The following is a 24,422-nucleotide window of genomic DNA, read 5'->3' on the forward strand; positions in this document are numbered from 1 at the left end:
TTGCATTGAGTGGGAAGTATGCTAAAAAATACAGATTGCTGACAGTTTTTTCCTTGGTCAGTTAAAACTATTTGGAATCTTCTATGTGCCAAATACTCTTAGGCTCTACTCGGAACAGACAAATCAGTTTACACCTTACATCTTTAGATATTTATGAGTGGTAATGTCAGTTATCTTGGACTAGGAACCTCATATGAATGGGTATAGAAACAAGGCTGATACAAATAAGATGGACATAAAAGCTCCTGGGAGCAAAATATTCAAGGGCAAACTGATAACTAACAAGGTATAGTTAAAGCTGTTATGAGCAAGCAGTTCAGGAGCAGGAAGACAGAACAAGAATATAAACAAATAATGGAATTAGAGGTTATTTTGTTTTACATTCATTTGACTCATTATTTGTTTGCCAGGTAGTATTTTCCTTATGATTTAATAGGACACGCGTCCCCCTGCTGCCCTCTCCCCCGCCACTGCTAGTTGGAACCTACAGTGGGTTTTCTCGGGTAGGAGGGTGCATTCTATGCTTTCTCAGACTTGTGACTTTGACCCTTTTAGGGTGACACCAATACTTGCTGACTTCAGCTCACTTGGCTCTTAGCACATCACGTAGTTGGAGAGGGAAGTGCTCCCTTTTTATTTTTAAGATGCACAGCTAATTGGAACTGGAATGAAATAACCAGCCGGGAAGCTTGCCGCAGGCCTCGCAGCCCCTTTCTGGGACTTCAGAATTTACAGGGATAGGAGTGAAAGGGAGCATTTTACACCTTCTGGAAGACAAGTAACCATCCAAAGTGGCCAGATGCAGAAGGACTTTGAAACGTGGGCCCATGGTAGCCTCAGGATTATTTTGCATTTATCTGGCTAATCTTTGCTGATCAGGTGTGAGCCAATTAGATTCTTTGTTTTTCTTTTTCATGGTTGCCTGAAGGCCTAGATTATGTAGGGATTCTATCTATTGTTTGATCTCAAGCAGAGAAGCCCAAAGCTGTGGGCCAGCCCAGATGTTTGTCATTGTACCTGTCTGGGCAGCTTTCCAAAGAGATGACCTTTGGTAGATTGCTCGGGATCAACTGGTCCAGCTTTTTCCTTCTACAGGGATTCTGAAGTAAGAGCATCAGAGCAGGACTTGGACAGAGGCAAGGGGTCCCAGCCGGCTCAGTTGCTAGCCCAAGAAGAGAGGCCTTAAAAGCTGCTGTAAGTGTGATAGGATCTCTGGCTGGGGAGTCAAGTCTCCCCGTGTTTTAAACTCAGATTCTTGGAGGTTCTCTCCATGACTCAGGATCCCTTGCTTTTCAGGATATAAGCTCGCCTTTTTTTCATTCCTCCTGCTTCTCCAGTTTATCTCCCGGCTTCCGGCCTCATTATGTGAAGTATGGGCCCGCCTATAGCAATGCAAATCCTTTGGGCCCTTAGGGCGCTGCAATCCCAACAGTTTCTCCTCAACAAAACTGCAGGCAGCAGCGAAATGCACTCTCTCCATCATACCCCGAAATGGGTGTAGGTGAGCGTGACTGTTAAAGAGGAGACCCGGGCCCTAGATTGGGCCTTTTTCGGTCTCAACAGGCGGCTGCTGCTTCCCCCGCTGCCCCTAAGTTCCTTGCGACCCCAAGGCACAAAAGGACGTTTCAGGGCGGGGTTTCCATCCCCAGCAGCGGGCTACAGTCTTCCCCGGCTGCCTTCCTTCCCTACTCAGAGCAGTGAGGGCTTCGAACTTTCCTTTCCAGCTAGCTGCCAGGCCACTGATGCCCGAAGCCCGGCCTCCGGCTCCACTTCCTGTTTGCTGCCTCACCTCGGGCCCGCGCTCCTCTACCCCGGGGGAGCCCAGCCCGGCGCCGGCCGCCCGCAGGCCCGCGGCCAGCGGCCCCTCTCCGGGGCTGGGCGTGGCCGGCGCGGCCGGCGCGGCGCCGCGCGGAGACTCCCCGCCCCGCTCCCCTTCCCTCCGCTCGCGGCCATCTGAATTCCCCCTTCGACTCCTGGGCGGAGGCCGAGCGAGCCTTCGCGAAAGGCGACGGCGGCGGGAGGAGTACTTGGGCGCCCCTCCCGGGCGGCGCGGCGCCGGCCGGCCGTGCAGTCGCGCGCTCGCCGCCAGCAAAGCTATTGGCTCGGCGCAGTCACCCCACGCGGGCTGCAGCGGCGGCCTCCGCGGATTGGCGCGCGGGCGAGCATCCACCGGGGCGCGCGCGAGCGGGTGCGTGCTGCCTAGGCCGCACCGAAGCCCGCCGCCCGGGCCGCACCGAAGCCCACCGTCGCGGGGCGCGGTTCTCCCTGCCCATAATGACCACCCCTCCGCTGTCCCTGCGATGCTGATGCTGCATTTGGGGCCGCTGCCAGCCCGGGTGGCCGATGCACCAGTGCAAAGAAAGGGCGCGAAAGGCGCGCTCCCCGCTCGGGCGCACGCACCGACCGCCGCCCTCGGCCGCACACTGCAGCAATTCGCGCTCTCGCGCCGCACCCCTCCCCGCCTGCACTCATTTGCATATCCCACGATTGTGGCCAATCAGGACTCGTCTATCTCGAAGCGGACGGGTTTGGCCTGAGAGGAAAGGGAGTGGCTGGCGGCGCATGCGCCGCGGTGGCCGACTTGAACCGAGGCTTTTATTGCTGTAGTTTATTTCCACCCCCTTCCCTACTGCTCTGTCTCTCTCTCTTTCTGTCTCTCTGTCTCTCTCTCCCTCTCTCTCTTTCTTTTTTTCCACCCTAGCTGAGGCAGTGTTGGAGGAGAGGAAGAAAGGGAGACAGAGGATTGCATTTATCCCTTAACATTCCTGAAAATTTCTATCAGCAAGACCAGCTAAGCGGCTGCACATTTTTCAATCCTGCAAAAAATACCAAGTCTCTTTCCGGGCAATTTTTGTTTTAAAGCTGCCCTCTTGAAATTAATTTTTTCCCAGGAGAGAGATGTCTTATCAGGGGAAGAAAAATATTCCACGCATCACGGTGAGTTTGGTACTTGTGAAATCTGCGATCGGCCAGCAACCTTTTGTGGCACAGAACATATAAGGAATTTTTTTTAAAGGAGGGGGAGGAAGAGAGACCCAACTTTTTTTTTTTTTCCTTTTTTCCCCTTGTTGCTAAAGAAGGCGATCGTGATGGGAGACGCAATCCTATAGAATTGTAAGCCATATAGTTTCTAAGGCATTAAAATAGGAGCGTGAGTGCATTAAGGTCGTTTTAGGTAGCGCGCCAGATCCGCTGTATCCTTTTATTGTCAGAGCGAGATGCTGTAGTGCTGGCCGGCGGGGTGTAAGCAAATGGATGCCAGATTGAATATGCATGGTTGAAGCTCGGATATTGTTCTCCCGGCTGCGTGCTGCGATGCTGGACTCCAGGAGCTGGACTCCAGGAGCTGGATGGGGAGATGGGGAAATGGATTCTCCCTGTATCTCCCGCCACCCACCATAAAGGGCTTTCTGGAGCCTTCCTCCGGTTCCTCAGTAAAAGGAGCGGGCTTTAGCTCGGAGGCGTAATGACAGCAGAGGGATGCTGAAAAGGGCTGGGTGTACCGGGATCCTGTGGAAACGGGAAGGAAAAACAGGGACGCGGTGATGAGCAGAGGAGGGGGGGAGGTAGGCGTGGGCTTTTTGTTGACCGGGTCCGGTTTTTGGTGGCCCTCTCGGCTTCCTCGCCCGGTGGTTTGGGGCTGGGACCCTGGCGGCTCTGGGCTCGCTTTCTTGTGTCTTTCTGCCCCTTCTGCAGCCGGGGAGGCGTCCGTGTTGGCGCATACAAAGCGGGCTGGGAGGGTGGGCGTTGGGGAAAGCGGGCTGGGAGGGTGGGCGTTGGGGACAGCGCCGAGCCGGGCTCTGGGAGGTAATGGCGCTGCGCGACGCGCAGAGCAGATGGCCCGGCCTCGGCCAGACAATGATCGCAGAGGCCGGAGATGCCGGCGCAGCTCTGGGGCCTGGGGTTGTTAGTTTGTAAATCACGAGAAGCTCCAAGCGATGACTTTGCGATGCTTCGGCGATGAACACAGGTTCTTGTTCCCGCCGCTCCCCCGCCCCCATCTTCTCCCCATCTTTTCCCGGAAAAGTCTCGCCAGTCCTATTTCTCTACATCCCCGAATGAAATCCCGGGGAGGGAGGAACGCGAGGGAAATTCATTGTTATGTAATGATGTGCAATCGCAATGGGCCAGCTGATTGCTGGGTAGAACCCAGGGCTGAGGCGGTGACCGAAAGAATTTTTGAAAAGTCCAGATGTGTTTAGGGCTGGGTTTGAGGGAGTGCTTTCGCTCTGGTTTCCTCCTTAGCCACGGGTACCCCGACTTCCACTGGATGTACAAGGGCACACCCATCCGCAGGAGAGAGATGTGGGAGCACATGCACAGGGGAAGGGGCGTGTGCTCGGGAGGATTTATAGGATGAGCTCTTCTACAGCGGGGGGTGGGTACTAGCTTTTTCTTGAGGGCCAAGGACCCGAGATCCCAAAGGGCAGAGCGCCGGGGGACCCAGCGTTATGTGTTCCTTGCACTGCAGGAAGGAATCTGGGGGGTGGGGTGGAGAGCAGATTTGCTGCAAGCCACAAGTACTCTGCTGTCTTCGTGAATGAAAAAGGCAGTTTCGTTTTGACAGTGTGGGGAGAAAATAATTCAAAAAGCAAACAATCAACAAGACTGATTTTTTAGAAGAGCGCCCCCTCTGCCCTTTAACAAAATCTGGTGGCATTATCGTAGGACCTATAGCATGGTTTCCTTTCCTCCGTCAGCACGGCCAGCCTGTTATGTAAGATGCCACTCGAGTGAGCGGGGCTGTGATGTTTCATTTTTTTTCTCAACAAGATGTTGGCTCGGGGATTCGCATGATGGCTGGAACAGGTACTGCAGTGACTAAGGGGAACAGGTGGTGAAGGGCAGGGCTTCTCTTTGCCTCCCAGGCGATGTTTATCCCATCAGAGCTGGATTCTGCGGAAAAGGGGGAGATCATTGTAGACAGATAAGTGCACTGGATCAGGTGACCTTGGGCCAGTGGCTTAACATCTCTGAGCCTCAGTTTCTTTATGTGTCCTTGAGACAAGAATCTAGCTCCCGTCACCTCACAGATTTGATTTGAGGCTTGGGTGACATGGTTTACAGGACAGGATTTTGTAAAGGTCTTAACCTTTGCCTTATATAAATGCAGGAATCGTTGCTGACTATTTATTCCCATTTGACTTTCCAAACCCTACAGCAGGATGAAGGTCCCTACAGTGTAACAATTAAAATAATCTTAGTGTTTCTCATGATGTTAGAAAAACAATAAATACTTTCTAAACCCAGGGGTGTGTGCATTTCTGTGTAGAAGTATCTTTTTTTCTAGGTCTCTAGTAGCTTATAGATACTTTTAAAAAGTTGCTGTAATTTCTTCTTGGTAGGTGCTAAATATAAAGCACTTGCTGAGAATATTATTCTTAACTGAATTTTGAGTTAACCATTGTCAAAATGAACGCCGTTCTTTGAAGTGGCATAGCATTCCATCAACAACAGCACTTGGGATAGAGATGAATCATAATGTAACATTTCTGTTACATTCTTGGCTCTTATATGCTGCTTGTCATATATTTTTTGTACCAATTAAAGTATCAGTATTGTGTACAGTCAATAATAGTGTTAGATTTTAGAACTTGCCATCTCACCTACTTTATTCTAAAACTTTACCTTTTTCTTAACAGCTTAATAGTTAAAATGGTGCATGTTCGAAGTGGTTTTTTCCCCCTCTTTGCTACAATTGTGATTTACCTCGAGGATAAATGCAAATATAAAGAACATACTGAATTGAAACATTGCTATGGATGAACAAAGTGTGTTTGTGTATAGTATCCCATGACAACAGACTTTTGGTTAAATTTTCCCGACACAAATCTCAACAAGAATCGACTTCCGCTACATGTGGGTGTATTATTTTTTTCAAATGAAGTTTAGCCTAAAGCCATTTAAAGTGATTGCCTTCTTTATCTGAAATCTTTTTACTGATCTTTAAAGGAAGATTGTTAGGCTGTTTTTTTCATTCTTTTTCTTTTGTGCTTGTAGGTCTAATGGAAATAGATGGTTGTTGTCTCTGTTGTGTTTTTTTTCTTTTTCTTTTTTTTCTCTAGGATAAGCTTTGAGGCTTTGCCAGTATGTTCTGACTCATCAAGTGATGAGTAGATTGCCAAATACAGATTCACCTTTGTCACTGAGTCTTTCCAAAATGGGCTCATTTTGAGCATCACTTTTGAGCAGTGAAAATGTGGTCTTAGCTCATTTATCTTACTACCAACTGTTTCTCATGGATCAGTTATGAATTGTGACCTTACTACTTCTTTGTTTCAGAGTGATCGTCTTCTGATCAAAGGAGGTAAAATCGTTAATGACGACCAGTCATTCTATGCAGACATATACATGGAAGATGGGTTGATCAAGTAAGTGTAACTCAATATTGCCACAAATTTGGGTACCTTGCAGTGTTCCTAAGCATTAGCTACAATTCACACCCGTAGTATCAAGCTGTAGTGATTTAGAGACTAACTCAGTATCTGTTTAAGCCTAGTTTGATTGGTGGTAATTAGTGAGTTTGAAAACTCAGATTTAGGGAATTCAAAACCACAATTAAATGCACACCCATTTCCTTACGTGTTATGTAATTGACTATTTTTAACCGAGGTGACACATCTTCTTGTTGCCACATACTCAGGTTATGATCCATTGACTATATTAAAGGTTTTACTAGAATGTACTTGTGTGGGGTGGATAGGACAATCAAAGGACACAAACGTGAAGTACAGCCTCTTCTATCATGATAGCACATCTGCCTTCTTAATCAAGAATCCAAGTTGTTGGGGGCAATGGACACCAAATTAATTACTACGTCACAGAGACAAATTACTGCCTCATTCCGAGGGAATTTTAGGTTTCATGTTTTAAGTGGCAACTAACACAAATGGGACTGCCCTTGTGTTTATTGTATATTGTGTTTCAAAGGAGAAAACAACAAAGCAGTTACTGAATTAGGATATTTTTGGGTCCTAGAGGGTTAAGTGAGCTGAGAACGCCTCAATATCCTCGTGCCCTTCCGACTGGGACAGCTCAGAGGGCTCTGAAGAAATAGCACATCTGTTTAAAGACAAACACTGCTGCAAATGACATCTTTTAAATAAGCAGCATTTATCAAGGGCAAGCAGCAAACCAGTCCAGAGGAGTGGAAAATTGTAGTGGACGTGTCTGTTGCCTGGAAACTCACACCCTGATTTACGATCCTAAAAGAGGTTTTAACATTTCCACATTTAATGTTTTCTCCATGTGTGTTTGCTTGTGACAGTCTCAGCTCCAGGCTCTGAAATACCATGACTTTCATGTTCCATTTTCCCCCGAGTGGAAAGCAGCATGATCTGGTCTGTAGGACTCTGGCCTAGAAGTGAACAAGCCTGTGTGATATTTTGAGTCATCACTAATTTGTTTTAGAACTTTACCAACTCCCCCTTGATTACTTTTTCCTTTTCCAAAAACTAGCGTAAAGAGGTAGCAGAGATATTTTTTAAAAATTGGAAATGAATCCTTGTTACCCAACTTAACGAATATTAATTTTGCCGCCTTTGTTATCTGAGTTGCTGATCACATGCTTCCAAATTTTTAAATAGTTGCAATCATAGTGTTTACTTCTTATTATTATCTTTGCTTTGTTTTGTTCTATTCCCTACCCTTCTACTCCTCACTTCTCTTAGTTGGAAAGGATATGGTGAAAATAAATGTTTGTAAAGTGCAACCAGGCCTGGAGAAAATTGTTACAGGATAATTAACTCAACTGAGTGTGTTGTAAGGAAAGTATAGTGATATTTTATGTAAATATCTCAGGGCTTTGTTATCATTTGATCATATGGGTTTTCTGGTAACTAAGCCTCTTTGATTGGCCTCTGATGCCTTATTTAGATTTTGTTTTCTAGTATGCTCTGCATTGCCTCTTGAGGGTGGGGAGTGAGGGGTGCACAGATTATGAATGATAACAATAATCTGAAGAGTCTTTAGAACATAGGGAAGGGTTGTTTATGGCGTGGTGAAAATGTCTGTCAGATCCTGTTTGATTTAGGACATTTCTTTACAATCATTGTCACCTACCCTGTTTATTTAGGCAAATAGGAGAAAACCTGATTGTGCCAGGAGGGGTGAAGACCATTGAAGCCCATTCCAGAATGGTGATCCCTGGAGGGATCGATGTCCATACCCGCTTCCAGATGCCTGATCAGGGGATGACCTCTGCTGATGACTTCTTTCAAGGCACCAAGGCAGCCCTGGCTGGGGGAACCACCATGATCAGTAAGACAGCTTACAAAGAATAATCTTAGGGCTTGGGAACCATTATCGTTTGAAAAATGAGTCTGTGTTGTTTGAGCCTTTCCTTCTAAAGGTTGCGGAACTAAGCAGTGGACGGATCTACCACGTAAGGGGGTGAGGGTGGGCCACCCTTAGTCTCATTTTCTGTCCAGCCCCGAGGTTCTCCAGTTGAACTTGAGAATACGCTTCTAGAGAATTTTTGTAGGATAAAAGAGTGGCTTCTTGCTTTCTCTGCTTGAGAACTTCTGTCTTCCTTAACCTGAAAAATGTGATTTGATTGTGGTCACTTGGAAAACACAGCATTTGGAGTAATCTTCAAAGCTATGAGTTTTGAGCCTTTGCTCCTAACTATTTGATTTTGACTTTTAAAGAATTCCTGAGTGTGTATCTTCTTGGAATGAGGCCGGGGTACAGCAAATGAACTGTTGAACCAGGAACGTCAATTCCACTGATAGGAAAATCAAGTGGAGGGATTACTTCCTGGCCTGGGTTTGACATAAATGGAATTGGGCGGCCCTGCTTGCAGAAGCACCCACAGATATCAGTTGTTTAGATATGAAAATTGCTGCTGTGAACAGCTGGGTGCCCTGTAAACATCGCTCAGTTGGATTTATGCTTTTCATTCAGCTAAATCTAAAGTATATTTCCTAACAGATGTGAAGGGTTTGCTTGTGAATGGTAGGTTTCCAGCATGCCTGTTGATTGTCCCTTTGGCAGATATCATTTTGAGTTTGAGGAGGTAGGCAAGTTGCACAGTGGCCCACCAGACACACTTTTTTTTTTTAATTTTTATTTTTTTATTGAAGTGTAGTCGATTTACAATGTGGTGTTAGTTTCAGGTGTACAGCAAAGTGATTCAGTTATATATCTCTATGTATCTATTCTTTTTCATATCCTTTTCCATTATGGTTTATTACAGGATATCGAATATAGTTCCCTGTGCTATACAGTAGGACCTTGTTGTTTATCTATTTTATATATAGTAGCGTGTATCTGTTAATCCCAAACTGCTAATTTATCCCTTCTCCCTTTTCCCCTTTGGTAACCATAAGTTTGTTTCTATGTCTGTGGGTCTGTTTCTGTTTTGCAAATAAGTTTATCTGTATCATTTTTTTCTTTTTGGTTCCACATATAAGTAATGTCATACGATATTTATCTTTCTCTGTCCGACTTCACTTAGCACGATAATCTCTAGGTCCATCCATGTTGCTGCCATTGGCACTATTTCATTTTTTTTTTTAAAGATTTTATCCAGGAGTGAAAGGCAATATACAGTCTGTCTTAAAAGCTTATAGTTCAGTTCAGAAGAGGGTCCAAGTGGAAAGAACTTAGCTCTTTCTGCTTTAGAAAAAAACCTATCTTGCTGGTTACTTTACAGAATGATGCTCTCTTTACGTGTAACTTTAGGGTCTGTTTCTAAGCTTCCTCTTGTCTGCCCTACCACCGAGAAGAACGCTGCTATTCCATTCTAGTTCGAGCTCTTCGACATTTTAAATCACACACTCACCTCCTTGTGTCCTTTCTGGTCTTCGGGGTGTCATCACTGATCAGAAAGAGCATCCAAGTTTAAGCCTTCCTGTTGCCTCCTCTTTCTTTCCGCACGTATTACCTTCTAACCTAGAGGGTGCTGTTCTTGGTGGTGGCGGTGTTGGCATCTGCACACCCCTTGGGACTCTGGCCTAGTGTTGACGCCTGCTGTTTTGTCAGTGGCATCTGTCAGGACTCACTGGCACCAGTGGGCATTTCCGCCCCTCCTCCAGGGCCAGCCGTGGAGCCACACTGGAGCTTGGAGAAGCACAGATGGCCTGGGTGTCAGCCTAGAGGACCAAGCCAAGGTTATAATCTGCCTCAGTTTGGAGTCCCTGTGGGGGCCCTGTAGGCCTGTGCCTTGGTCGCAGAGTGTTAATAGGTCACAAATCATATTTCCTAAGGGAGCGATCAGTGACATCTATCATTGGGCTGAGGGGCAGCCCTCCGAGGTGGAAATACCCCAACCAGGGCACTAACTTGCTGTGTGACGTTGGACGAGTCACCTCGCTCTTTTGGGCTGCTCGTCTGCACAGTGAAGGATTTGCACTAGATGACCCTGGGTGCCCTTTCCAGCGCCCACGTTTGGCAATTCACTGAGCTCAGAGACAGAGTTTGCCTCCAATCTGATGCACTTCGCGTCACGATGCATCAAAGCCCTGCTTTCTCTCCTACTTACTTGAAAGACCCCATCCTGCATTCTCGAATGTGCGTTTTCGCTCCTCAACACCTGACCGGTGCCTTGGCCCCTCTCCTGCTTCTTGTCCCTTTCTGCCTTCCCTCCCGCCACCACCGTCACACGTGGGCGCATCCCTTCCTGCTGACACCCTGACCTTCCCTTTGGCCTTCTTTCTCAGCGGTTGTGGGCATCTTTCCCTTCCTGCCAGGTGGGTTCCTTGTGTGCAGGGACCAGGGATGTCTCCACAAGTCCTGCACCTGTACCGAGGGCCCAGAATAGGCAGCGGATGACCTTATGGCAGCTCGGAACGAAGGAGGAGGGAGAAATCAGACTGCCTGCCCCTCTCACTGGAGCAGAATGCAAGCGTATTTTAATGCAGGGGTGGTGACGCAGTCAAAGAGGAGGGCGATTTAAGGAGATCTCAAAGGACGAAAGTAATCAGAGGTAGTGGCGATGTGGTCACAGGGGTCACACCCCAAACTCCACTGCTTGTGTATCCTGAGAAAAATATCTACTGCAAATGCCCACCTGTGGTTACTGACCTCTATAGAATTCCCACTGTCTGCCCTTCCCTCGGGAGATAACGTGGCAATAATACAGATGAGGAAATCAGGCTGCTTTTTCCTGCTTGCCAGTAATGCGTTCTGCGTTGCTTTAACTGAGTCCGCGGCTGGAGCCCGCTTCATAGTGGGAGCCTTGCGAAGAGGCATAGCTAGCTTAGCGGGTCGGGACCTGCGACCCGCTCCTTCGGTGAGATGACAGCTTCTTTAATGAGTATTGAGGCCAGAACTAAGTATTTCGGGCACGTTGAAGGGATTCAAGTGAGAACGTACAGAAACAAAAGCCACTGAAGGAAATTGGCACCATACCACCTGCAGCCCCTCCCTCCAGCTTTCTGAGTTGCTCCAAGCCGTGTCACCTGACGTGTCTTCACCTGCTGCTTGCTGTGTGTTTCCCAGGTCTCGGGACCTGGAGGCTCCATTTCGGTCTGAAATGGCACAGCCTGTGGTGGAACATGCAGCTGAATATTCCCAGTTTGGGAACGGAGGTGACACGTCAGCAGCAGAAAATAATATTATTGCCATCAGACAGAGCCTCCCATTGAGAAACGTACAACGCTATCTTTGTAAGGGGCCGTCCGTGTGGGGCAGAGGGAATGTCCTTTGCCCTTCCCATCCAGTGATGCGTGGGCAGAGGCTCTAGACATGCTCCCTGTAGATGGCATTCAGACCAGCTGAGGGGTCACGGAAGCGGCAGGGGTGCTGCTTGGAGAAAGCGCTGCTGGCGTCCCCGGGGACTTTATGATCATCAGAGTTGTTGAGACCCCAGCGTCTCCAGGAAGCAGGCGGGAGCAGTTAGTTCCATTTTATAGAGGGGAAGCCAGAGGGCAGGGCACTCACCCCGCGCATCAGCGCAGGCGGCAGTTGTGGAGCGCACACCTGCGACTGTGACTCCACCACCTGCCAGCAGTGTGACCTTTGCTTTAAGCCTCGGTCGCCTCACCTGCAAAACGGGGAAAGTTGTTACAGAGCTCGACAGTGGAGGCATCAGAATAGTACCTGGCCCGCAGTTATCACTCAGCCGTGGTGGTTATTATCGTTCCATCTCACATCAGCTACCAGCAACCGCCCATCTCCATAGAGTCCCCCTCTGGATCTCAACTCTCTCAACGGAGGCAGAGAAAAGAGGCTTCAGCTGTAGGGTCTGACCCGAACATTTGCTGGGAGCAGGGGTCCTCCAAGCATGGTCAGCAGACTGGGTACCCTGGTGTTACTTGGGGTAACGCCTCCCAAAACATTCAGCTTCCTGGGCCCACCCAACCCCTTGAAGTGGAGAGTCTGCTGATGGGACCTGTGAATCTGTACTTGAATCTGGTGATTGTCAAGTGCACCTGGGGAGCTGTTGGAAAGTCTGGATCTCGGGGGTCCGTGCCAGATCTACAGACTTTAGATCGCTAAGGATCGGAAGCCACTGCTCAGCGAAGAGAGCCTGAATGTTCCTGCTAACCTGAACTCAGGGCTTTCCCTAGGGGTGTGGAGCCCCCGGCACAACACACCCAAGGGGGCTTCTTCCCCGCCCTGAAGCTGCTGTACAGCAGAGACCAGGACGGGACCTGAGCACAGACAAGGAGAGGACAGCCAGATGCCTCGGGGCTGGACGGGACTGTCTCTCCTGAACTCTGGGCTTGTCACTTACCTGCTGGATGTGGCTCCCAGAGGTACCCCGATTCCCGCACCCAGCCACCCCCAGTCAGACTCGCCCTCGTCTTTCCATCTCCTGCTGCTACCCCAGCGCCCAACCCTGGAGAGGGCTGCCCTCAGGGTCAGGCTGACTCAAACCCACGGTCACCTTGTGCCGTGTCAAGTTAATTCTGTCTCTGTATTATCTCTTGGCATGTTATCTCTTCCTTTGCCAATCCAGACCTTTGTCGTCTCTACTGGATTTTGGCCCCAGCTTCTGAGAGTCTCACTGCCCTGATCCCTACCTCTGCAGCCCATACATCACCTTGCAGCCTGGGCTCTTCTTGTGGACCGATCATGCTACCTCCATTCTCAGCGACCCCCTCTGGCTCTGAGAATGCAGCCCAAGTGGCAGAACCCAATCCTGCTGTCCCAGCCGAGACTCACATTGTCAGTTACCCCAGCCAGGGATGCCCTTCCCTTCTTTCCTCTGCCTCTGGAAATCTTCGTTACCCTTCAAGGGCTAGCTTAGGTGTTACCTCCCTCCCGAAGCCCCCATGCAGCCCCCTCTGCCGTAATCTACCACTTGTTCTGTGCACCTCAGCCAACAGTGGGTCTTCATGGCCTGGCCCTCGGGACATGCGTCCTGTGTTACAGTTTGATCAAGGCTCCTCTGCCTCTTTCTGTTAACGTTCCCCGTCCAGCAGTGTCTCACTCCTGAGACACTGACTCCATTGATGCCTGCGGTTGAATGAATGAATGATTGGATGAGTTTATATGCTCATGGGACTTGGTGTCCTGCTTCATCTGAGTGTGATGCCAGAGGATCGAAAATCCTGGGGTGGGAGGAGGGTTTACACATCTGGTGTTAATTGCGTTCATTTCCACCGAAACAGCTGTCTCTTCAGCCGTGCCCTGTTGCGGCCGCTCCAGCCCCCTGGTCACTGCGGTCCAGTCAGCTGTTGCAACGGTTGGAGGGGGAGAGAGGCAGGAGGGGAAAGCCCAGAGCTCGAGCATCGGCCTGAGGTCGTGAATGGGTATTTCTCCTTCCGTCTTTTCGGCAGGTGGTGGGGATGCTGGTCCCCCCATGAGGGAGCTCTCTCTCTGTGTGTGCACGGGGTGGGCCCTGAGTGCCATGGTGGACCCAGCAGTCATCCCCGAAAGCCCTCGGGCTTCCTAGAGAGCCGTGCCTGCGGAGGCAGGAGGCCTAGATCAAGGCTAGGTGACTTCCCACAGCCCCGGTGGCCGGGCCTTCCTGGGGGGAGACGTGTCCTCGGAGTGTCCCTGGGGCACATCCACTGCTTGTCATTTCTCCGTCCATGTGGCATTTGGGTTTGTTCCCCCGCCTCCGACGGGTCCACGTGTGAACACACACACACTGTAATATGAATGTGTCTGTAATCGATACTTTGATTATTCCCTTTGCATCATTCATTTGACTCGGGTTAGAAAGTGTTTACAAAAAACCCTGACCACGTCAGACGAAAGTCTCGAAGTCCAGGACCCAAGTTGTCACCACAAAATCTGCCTGTGGGCTGGCGATTAGAAAGCGACGTTATCCGATGGGCTGTGGGACTGGCCTCTTTCTGCCTGCCCCTCCTCGCGTCTCCCCAGTCCCCACTTGGCCGAGGTCACACGTTTTGCCTACGGATGCGATTGCCTTCTGCAAGCGGACGCCACAGGACGGGGCCTGCTCAGGCGTCGCCGTGCAAATCTTGGCCACAAATGGCTGGACTGGAAGAATCCGGGCACTCCCTGGGATACTTTGGGCCGACCACCTAATACCTGCTACCGAGCAGAACAGAGGAAGAGACTGAAAAAGATGAAGCATCCTGGGAGGTAGCACCACTCTTCCGGAAGGGCCAGCACGCTCTTTACTAGACGCTCTTCTCAGGAAGGAGGCCGTTGGGTTGGGCTCCAGCCAGCCTCATAGTCTAGTTGGGTTTAGGGTCTGCCCGGCCCTTCCAGATCAGGGACATTTGTGTTTGGGCCCCTGGCCCTGTTTCATGGACATTGTGGCAGTGATCCTAACCCACTCAGGGTGTCTTTCCTGGCTCTGGCCCTGGGAGCTGGTGGTCACAGCTTTGGAAATCACCCCAGCCCACAGAAGGGTGGGCTTCATCTCTTAAGACGGCATCTGGGGACTTCCCTGGCGGTCTAGCAGTTAAGACTCCAGTGCAGGAGGCACGGGTTCGATTCCTGGTCGGGGAGCTAAGATTCCACATGCTGTGCAGCGTGGCCACAAATAAAAAGAGGCATCTGCATCCTCCATGATCTAGTTCTGACATGGCCCGTGGGTGCTGTGTACAGAGCGTGGAGAGTCTCAGTAGTGGATGTTCCCAGAGCCTGTTCTCTGACTTTCTGTAGAGCGGGTTATTCTGACTGTTGGGAATGTCTTGTCAATCCTGTTGCCCAGAGTTGCTCTCCTTCCTGAGAAGAGCATCTAGTAAAGAGTGTGCTGGCCCTTCCGGAAGAGCAGTGCTACCTCCCAGGATGCTTCATCTTTTTCAGTCTCTTCCTCTGTTCTGCTCGGTACCAGGTATTAGGTGGTCGGCCCAAAATATCCCAGGGAGTGCCTGGATTCTTCCAGTCCAGCCATTCGTGGACAGGGGGATGTGGATGTGATGGGCTCCAGCAAGGTCTTCCTGGCCTTTGATGTGAGGGACGGACTTTCAGCTGTCAGCGTCGCGCAGGCTCAGGGTTCCGCATGGCTAGTTAAGAGCCTGCATGACACACACATGTCCAAGGATACCCTTGTTCCCTGTCCCGGCTGAGTGAGCTGGGCGAAGACTTAACAGAGCGCAGAGATCTTGTCGTATCCGTTGTTATGCGACCCCCAGCAAACATGGAAGCTGCCCATGCTGGCTGCCTAATAATCAGCTGAATGCGTCTGGACCAAAACCTGGACCCCATTGCTCTTCCTCTTGGGATCTTTAGCATTGTTGTCCACGGGTCACCCTCTTCTCACGTGATGAAAATCTTACACGGGACCCCGTACCTGGCAGGTAAGACTAAGGAAAGCAGGGCAGCTCTGGCTGGAACGATGGGCCAATGGGAGAGCCCAGATCCTCTCCCGCTTTTCCCCTTCCTCCCGCTGTTGGCAGCCCGTCTGCCTCTGGGGAACCCTAGGGCTTGGGGAAGCACACTTGGAAAGCCCCCATTCCATCACTGCCTCCCCCCCATTGCTTACCTTCCCTCCAGAGCCTGGCAACACGACTGGTCCCTGCACAGCCTCTGTGCTGAGTTGTAGGGGAAAAGTAAGAAGAAGGGACATACCCACTTAGTCACTTAGGAGAACGCCTAACCACACTGTACGTTTTCAGTGGTTTTGTTGAAGGTGATTTCTGTTCAAGACAGGAACTAGCACGGAGTGCCCCATTTCATTTCCCCGCCCAGCTTGGTGTCCGTCTGCTGTGCTTCTCATAAGAGCGCCTTTTCGTAATAGGTGGACGTTCTGTCCTTTAAACAGTTAATGATGTGCAATGTTTTAAAGGGATAGATGACTGTCTTAGGAAGGGGTTGGCTTAGGGATGTGTCCGTAGCTCTGGGACCCATTACTCCATGTGGGGCCCTATCCCCTGCTTTCCCCCTTTCTCCTCTTTGCAAAGACCTCCCTGTTGCTTCTCTGGAAATGATTATTTATTTCCCTGGGCTTTGAGGGCTCTGCCTTCAACTGTCTGCCGCTGTTGGATGAAGCCATTTACCCAGATTCCTTGCTTTTAGTCTTCTTAACTGCCAGGGGAATGACCCAGGGGAATGACAGTGAGTAGAAATTAGAGTTCTTTCTGGTTAACCCATATGGGATCCGGCTCTCTTTGAGTGTGACTAAATGTGCCCCTAATGATAGGGAGGATGCAGCGGGGTAGGGTCTCTGTGGCCAAGGCTGACTATCCTGTGAAAGGAATTTTGCGATGAGCCAATTACAAACCTCAACTGCACGCTGGAATCCCCTGGGGAGTTTTCACTAAGCACAGAGACCAGAACTTCTGACTTGACTGTTCTAGGTGGGCCCGGGTATTGGTAGGGTTTTGAGTTTTGTTTTTTAATACTTATTTTATTTTTTTTTTGCCACACCACGTGGCACGCGAGATCTTAGTTCCTTGACCGAGGATTGAACCCGTGGCCCCTGCAGTGGAAGTGTGGAGCCCTAACCACTAGACCCCCAGGGAGGTCCCCTGGGCATTGGTAGTTTTAAAGCTTCCAGGGGGTGGCCAGGGTTAGGAGCCGTGGATCTAGGTGCCTAGTCCAACAGTTGGACTTCTGTTGAAACTGAATGAATGTCTGCCAAGGTTTCCTAAAAGCCAGAGCTGCCTCCTGCCCCCAGTTCCCTGCTGTATCCTGTCCTCTTTGCAAAGGGACAGGGATTCCACTGGTGTGACCTGGGGTGGGTGAGTTCTGTAGCAAGGTGCCCTCCAGAAGCTTAGAAAACAGGGTGGGGCTGAGCTCAGGTCCCTGAAAAGGGCCCCCTCCTTCAGTTGCTGTCCTTGGTGTCCTGGAAGGTTTTACTTAGCTGATTGCCTCACAGGGCAGTGGTTAGGGCTTAGAGTGCGGGGTGAGAGGTGATGAACAGGACAGGGCCGGATAGTGGGATGACAGGGGGTGCTGACGGCAGAGTGGAGCTGGGATGTGGACCCAGCCCTGTGGGCCACCTGCTGTGCTGGTTTCCCTGAGAAAACCCTACTGTCTTTAGGTTGAATCAGTAGTGTTTATGACCTAATCTCCCTCTAATGATAGGTCAGAACTGGCATCCTTCCTTGTGGGGAGACTGTGAGGGAAAAATCAAAAGGGCCTGGTAATAACATAGAATCATAGACTTTTAAGGCAACCATTCATATCTTCTGTCCCAGCCTCTCTCCTTCTCTCAGCTGGGTGAAACTTACTGGAGCATGTTTCAGAGGGTGAGATTGCAAGGAACAGGGCAGGACAAGGATGGGAGAGCTCCAGCAATCAGAAGGTCTAAGTTTAATTTCCCTTTCTGATACTTTCTGTTTGAGTGTGATCATCTAATATATTTCTAGAGGCAATTTCCATGTCTACAAAATGGAGACAATAGATTCCTATTTCTTAGGGTTATATGCAAAGTAGGTGAGACTGTTTGTGCTATACTATTTATTTTTAAAATTTTTTTATTTTTTAAAAAATTTATTTATTTATTTACTGTGGCTGTGCCGGGTCTTAGTTGCAGCATGTTTAGTTGCGGCATGCGGGATGATCTTTAGTTGCAGCATGTAGACTTCTTAGTTGCAGCATGCAGACTCTTAGTTGCGACATGCATGTGGGATCTATTAATAGTTTCAGGGATCGAACCCGGGTCCCCTGCACTGGGAGCGTGGAGTCTTACCCGCTGGACCACCAAGGAAGTCCCTGTGCTTCACAGGGACTTGTGACACGTTTGGCACATGTGTGAATCAGTTGATTCACACAACTGATTGTGTGACACGTTTGGCACATGTGTGACACGTTTGGCACATGTGTGAATCAGTTGATCAGTTGATCTGTCTACCTATCTAATCTATGATCTAGCCATCTACTGTCTCCATATCAATATCTCAATGACCTAAGCTATCATCATCTATCATCTATCTTATATATCTAGTCTGTATATCTTGCTGTTTGTTATCTATATAAATCAATATGATCTCTTTAATCCATCTGTCTAATGTGATAGCTATCTATCTATCTATCATCTATCTCTCTATCTATCTATCTACCTATCTGCTGTTCATCACTCCTGATCCAAGGATGCAGTCACATGCCAGCTGATTCCAGACGGATATCTCCCTTTTCTGCCACTTGGGGGGGATCAGGAAGAAATTCAGGCTTCTTTCATCTTCAAGCCCATAATGGAGTTCATGTTTCCAACCCAGCAGGAAAAACCGTCATCTATAAAAAGCCCTTTAAAATGTCTTCTTATACAAAAAAAAATTTATTTTTTTTACTTTTCACTTTTCTTCCCCTTCCAAATAATCGCTAGAGAATTTGGGGCTTAAATTTCTTGACAACACACTTGATGCCACAGATGCAAAGCAGTGTCATCAACAAGTGGCTGATCTAGTCAATAACTCTTACTAGGTTTGAATTTTTAGCCAAAAAATGAGTTTAAACGGGGCCAACTTTATCATGAGTCGTTACTGTGCTGTTGAACGCCTGGGCCCCTCGTTTCTCATGGTGGATTCATTACAGTGTCTGCATGGAGGTTTGCATTCTCTGCACAAGCATCTCCCTTCCCACAGCCCTGGGCTTGCTGCGCTTCCAGGGCACGGCCTGGGGTCACTCCTTTGGCAGTGTTGGTGACAGATTCTTCCCCAGGGGCTGTTTTGTCTAAAAAAGCTTTTAGCCATAGAGGGCCTCACACTCAGAGACATGTGGCATGAGAGTCCTGTGGGACTCAGCTCACTCCTCTCTGGGCAGACGCGGCCAGGGTCCTGTTCCTCTTTTGTAGCATCAAATGAAGGGACTGTGTCAGACCCCTCAGAGATGACAGCGCTGGTCCTGACCATTGGTGACCAGTTCTGGTAGAGACAGACAGCTGCTTTTTACAAAAATTTATTTTATTTTATTGAGGTATAGTTGATTTTCAACGTCCTGTTAGTTTCAGGTGTACAGCACAGTGTCTCAGCTATATATATATATATATATATATATATTCCTTTCCCTTATGGGACACTACAAAATTTTGATTTTAGTTCCTTGTGCTATACAGTAAGTCCTTGTTGGCTATCCATTTTATATATAGTAGTATGTATATGTTAATCCCAACCTCCTAATTTATCCCTCACCCCCCTTCCCCTTTGATAACCATAAATTTACTTTCTATGTCTGTGGGTCTATTTCTGTTTTGTAAGTAGGTTCATTGGTATCTTTTCTTTTTTTTAAGATTCCACATATAAGTGATATCATACGATACTTGTCTTTGTCTGGCCTAGTTCACTTAGTATGATAATCTCTAGGTCCATCCATGTTGTTGCAGACAGACAGCTGCTCTTGCTTCGACATTCACATCTCATACTTCTTTCATACAGCTGGGAGTCTTTATTATTGTTATTTATTTTTTGCCTTTGTTCATTAGCTCCACAAATCATGGGGGTAGAAAAAGCAGGCAGAACAGATCCATAGTTAAGGCAAGGAGAGAGTTTAGTTAGAATACTATGTCCTGAGGGGTTGACAGATAATTTGGGGGCCCCTCTGAGCCCGGTGGAGGCGGGTAGACTTAGTATTTTGGAGGAAATGCAATCTTTGCTTCAGTTTTAAATGCAAACCCAACGGAGTGTCCCAGCAACAGGTTCGGAATTGGTGGTGTGTTTTACGTGTCATTTTACACAATCAGATGGGGGCTTCAGCCCTACGCGTACGATGGGCATTTAAGTTATTGTCCAAATTGGATGCACTTTTGAGAGTGAAAGGGCTGCTGCTAATTGTTATCCCAGGACAACAGCATAAACCAGGTAAACCCAGGTATATGTCTCTCTTCTTGCGAGGGGCTTGCGTTTAGTTCTCTTGTTCTCCGATGAGCTCGGAAGGGGAATGACCCAGTGGCTGCTCTCCGGACCCCTCCACTGACCTGCAGGGAATCATAGCGGGGAGCTGCCTGATTCCGTCCTTTGCACAAGAAACAGAAGAAAGTGAGATGATTTGGAGGCAGCAGATAATGGATACCATCGATTGGAGTCTGTGCCCCAATACAAGCCCTGTACACGCCATTTCTAATCCTCACGTCAACCCTGAAGACAGCTGGGCTTGTCCTCGTGCCATAAATGAAGAATGGGAAGCCCAGAGATGCCAGCTGACTTGCCTAAAGCCACAGAGCTTGCATGTGTTAGGGCTGATCCACGCTCTGGGCTCGTGGCGCTCTCAGACCACAGAATAAGGAGCACTGTTGGCTTTCGAACAATCAAAGAGCGTGCTCATGGGAATTCCCTGGCAGTGTAGTGGTTAGGACTCTGCGCTTTCACTGCCGAGGGCGCAGGTTCAATCCCTGGTCGGGGAACTAAGATCCCACAAGCCTCGCGGCACGGCCAAAAAACAAACAAACAAACAAACAGAAAAGAGTGTGCTCACAAACGCTGCTCGGTGCCCAGCATCCAGGTGCTTACAAATATCCCAGATGCGGTCGCCCACCTGCAGTTTGCGATGGGGCGTTGGGCTCTCCAATCCCCAAGAAACAGAAAGATTTTGGTGTTCAAGCTTAATCTTGTCCTTCAACCCAACTTTTATTTAAAAGTGATTTTTCTGCACTGTGAAGGGAGAAAGTGATCACATAGGGACTGTCTGTCACCAAGCAGGAGGCTGCGTCCAGCGGGGGAAGATGCTCACTGAGATGCTGGTGTGCCGAGTATCTCTGCTCTCCCAACAGAAGCACTGGATTGATGGCCTTGATGTCCCCCTGCATCCCAGGGGGGGGGATTTGGCCAGCAATCAAAAGGAGTAACTCATGCCGTGCACTCATAAACTGAACTTAATCCCTCTTCTGGGAGGCCCTTTCCATGCATGGCTAGGTTGTGCTACGCAAGCTGCTTCCAAGGTCTCCTTGCCCGGATCTGGTTTTTTCCCATTTCCCTGAATCGCTTTGGCACGGCCTGCTATGAGGTCCATCAGATTCAGCTCTTTACAGTCTGGCTGGGAAACACCTCGGGCAGATGGCACTCTTTGAGGAGAAGCAGGGACAGGGCAGATCAAACAGTTGTTCAGAGTCGGGGTTGCTGCTCTGTGCATTGTTTTTTCCTTTATGGAGATCATCCAAGGAGAAGCATGAGGTATAATGGAAAGAATTTGAGGCCTCAACTTCTCGACAACACATCTTCACGGAGCCGGGAATCAGGAGACCTTAATTCTGACCTCGACCCTCCTGCTTATTAGCTCAGGCAACTTGCGCCACATCTCGGTCTTGGTTTTGTCAATTGTCAGAAGGGCCTGGATCGACCTTTCTGTTTTTTTTTTTTTTTTTTTTTTTTGCGATACGCGGGCCTCTCACTGTTGCGGCCTCTCCCGTCGCGGAGCACAGGCTCCAGACGCGCAGGCTCAGTGGCCATGGCTCACGGGCCCAGCCGCTCCGCGGCAAGTGGGATCTTCCCAGACCGGGGCACGAACCCATGTCCCCTGCATCGGCAGGCGGACTCTCAACCGCTGCGCCGCCAGGGAAGCCCTGGATCGGCCTTTCTTGCCTAATAGGGTCGCTGGAAGGATTTGGTGAGATGGCAGGTATGACGTGGCTTGGGCAGGTTATACAGGAGGAGAGGTAGGCCCTGCAGCCCCGTTTTGCTCCTGATGGCCAAAACTTTTTACCATGACACCTGGATCCTGAGACGTTTGAAGGGCTAACTTTGTTTTGTGGGGATTGGTTTCAGCAATCATTTCTCATTTCATTATACACCTCTTCTCTTTTTCTTCTTTCACTGGGAATCAATTAAAATAGTCAGCATAGCTCTGAAATGGCATTTTCTTTGACATTACAGAGGTACATCCTCACCAACGCCCGAATTTCTTTTCTGACCGAAAGCATTCATCTCTGTTTATTGGAGAGTTCCGCCACCCGCCTCCCCTCCGGACTCCCCTTCACGAAAACATATTTTCCATCTTACTTTGGAAAAGGAGGGTTCGCTTTGCTGAATTTTATATCCTGCTCAGTGGGATGTTCAAAATATCTGATCATGTTCTCTCTTTACAGTGTAGAAAACGGTGCTTTTAATGAATGGTTGGCTCAAAGGACAGGTAAAGGTTCAACACACAAATCTTTGTTACTGGGGGATGGATGGGAGTCCGACACCTGATCCCAAGCTCCGGGTGCAGACTCTGTCTGGGACACAGAGGTGGTTTATTGAAGTCTCCTCATTTTGCAGTGGGGAAACTGAGGCCCAGGGGTTTCTGCACGTCTGTGCCCTTTCTCCCTAGTGCACGCTTATATCTGTGACTAGCGCTGTTTATGTGCATTTTAGTTTGCTACCAACAGCGAGCTCTGGTGATGGCGAGAGAAGCTTTCCCACTGCACAAAAACTCAACTCTCAGAAAGAGCTTACTTTCCAGAGGATAACTGAAGATGGTCTTATCATCCCTCTTTGAAATGTGAATTTTCATTACATGGCAAGGCCTCTTAATGAAACACAAACTGGAAAAGCCGATCAATAAAAAAGAAATAGATTCTGCTAATGTCGGGGGTTGGAAAGTTCTCACTGTATTTTCTAGATCCTTCCGCTTTTGCAGAGGGGCTTTTAAACGTTTCCATCTTAGTTCTGAGAGAGTCGGGGATCCGGAAGCCACGTGCTGTGTGACGTTTCTGCCTCTCTGACATAAATCCTCTCTTTCCACTGTCTCCTTGCCAGTCAAAAGCGACCTCTAGCCACTGATGGCTTTTCCATCCATGATTGTGCCGGAAAAATGTGACTTTCCTGATAATTTTCCCTCTTCGTGGATTGGCTCGGCCCTTTCTTCTTCATTCTCTTTGCCCTTAAGGCAATTTGCAAAAAAGCCGTCTATTGTTCTTGCTTGTTCTTAGGAATTGCATCAAGAAAAGATGCCGAATAACAGAGCCTTAGCAGTTTAGCCTTCATTCATTTATTCTTTCATTATTTATTTATGTGTGAATACACGTGTTGGCCTACACAAACCATATTGACTCTTTAAAAATTAAAAAAAATTATATATAATTTATTTACCATAAAATTCACTCTTTTAAAATGTACAATCTTTTTTTTTTATTTTTAGGGTATTCACAGAATTGTGCAACCATCACTCCTATCTAATTTCAGAACGTTTTTACTACTCCCCAAAGAAACTCCGTATCAGTTAGCAGCTGCTTTTGCCATTTCCCAGCCGATGGCAAACAGTAAAGCAGAAAGCTCTCTATGGATTTGCTACTCTGGACATTTCGTATAAATGGAATCATACACTATGTGGCCTTTGGTGACTGGCTTCTTTCACTTAGCATCATGTCTTCAAGGCTCATGCATGTTGTAGCATGTATCAGTCCTTCTCTCCTTTTTATGACCAAATAATACTATGCTGTAGGATATACTATATTTTGCTTATCCACTGATCAGTTGATGACATTAGGGTTTGTTTCCACTTTTTGGCTTCTGTGAATGAATAATACTCACTTGTGGACAGGTTTTTGTGTGGACATATGTTTTCATTTCCCTTGGGTATATGTCCAGGAGTGGAATTGCTGGGTCATGTGGTAATTCTATCTTTAACTTTTTGAGGAGCTGCCAAACTGTTTCTCAAAGTGGCTGCACCAGTTTACATTCCCACCAGCAGTGTCAGAGGGCACGAGTTTCTCCACATTTTTGCCAACGCTTGTTCCTTTCTGCATTAGGATTGTAGCCATCTCTAGGGGTGTGAGAGGTATCTCATTGTGGTTCTGACTCTAGGCTTTATTTCAAGGCCAGTCCGCTTGTTCGCTGACCCTTAGTCACCCTTCTCTTGATCCGTGATGTGAGAACTTGGTCTTGAGTATGCTTTCCTAACCCTGCATGGGGACATCTGATGTGAAAAGTACAAGGATGTTCGGAGAGATGAGAGAGATTAATTGAAACTAGGGCTCTCTGCCCCCCCACAGAGGGTACTCTGGGATTCACTGTCTCTGGGGTTCACTGTCCCTGGCTGGCTGGAATGGCCACCTCCTTTCCCTTCAGGCCCCCCTCTGCTCCTCCAGACGCACTGCTGTCTCACGAGGGGCCCCAGAGTGAATCCTGTTTTGTGGTTGTCTACGACTACCCTTCATTCTGCTTTATGGTGGGTGGGCAGGTAAATGGTCTTGTGCCACG

At 48.6% G+C, this 24,422-nt stretch overlaps 1 protein-coding gene and 1 long non-coding RNA gene across 4 annotated transcripts in view; both read left to right on the forward strand.

Annotated features, from left to right (window-relative positions):
- Positions 1-24,422, forward strand: part of DPYSL2 (dihydropyrimidinase like 2) — a 115,708-nt gene that overhangs the window by 39,419 nt on the left and 51,867 nt on the right. The window contains exons 1-3 of one of the 3 annotated variants that reach the window (XM_067745200.1): positions 2,564-2,937; positions 6,283-6,371; positions 8,075-8,259. In XM_067745200.1, coding sequence (XP_067601301.1) covers positions 2,899-2,937; positions 6,283-6,371; positions 8,075-8,259 — 313 coding nt within the window. In that variant the 5' untranslated portion in view covers positions 2,564-2,898. Of the gene's footprint in view, positions 1-2,563; positions 2,938-5,699; positions 5,860-6,282; positions 6,372-8,074; positions 8,260-24,422 lie in introns of those variants that run through there. The other 2 variants (XM_067745199.1, XM_067745198.1) reach the window with 2 other exon arrangements.
- LOC137228153 (uncharacterized) lies at positions 21,752-23,548 on the forward strand. The gene is made up of 2 exons (XR_010945162.1): positions 21,752-22,371; positions 23,362-23,548. It is a non-coding gene; the product is annotated as an uncharacterized lncRNA (long non-coding RNA).

This window comes from Pseudorca crassidens, chromosome 7, assembly GCF_039906515.1.
Source record: "Pseudorca crassidens isolate mPseCra1 chromosome 7, mPseCra1.hap1, whole genome shotgun sequence".
Taxonomy (NCBI): Eukaryota; Metazoa; Chordata; class Mammalia; order Artiodactyla; family Delphinidae; genus Pseudorca; species Pseudorca crassidens.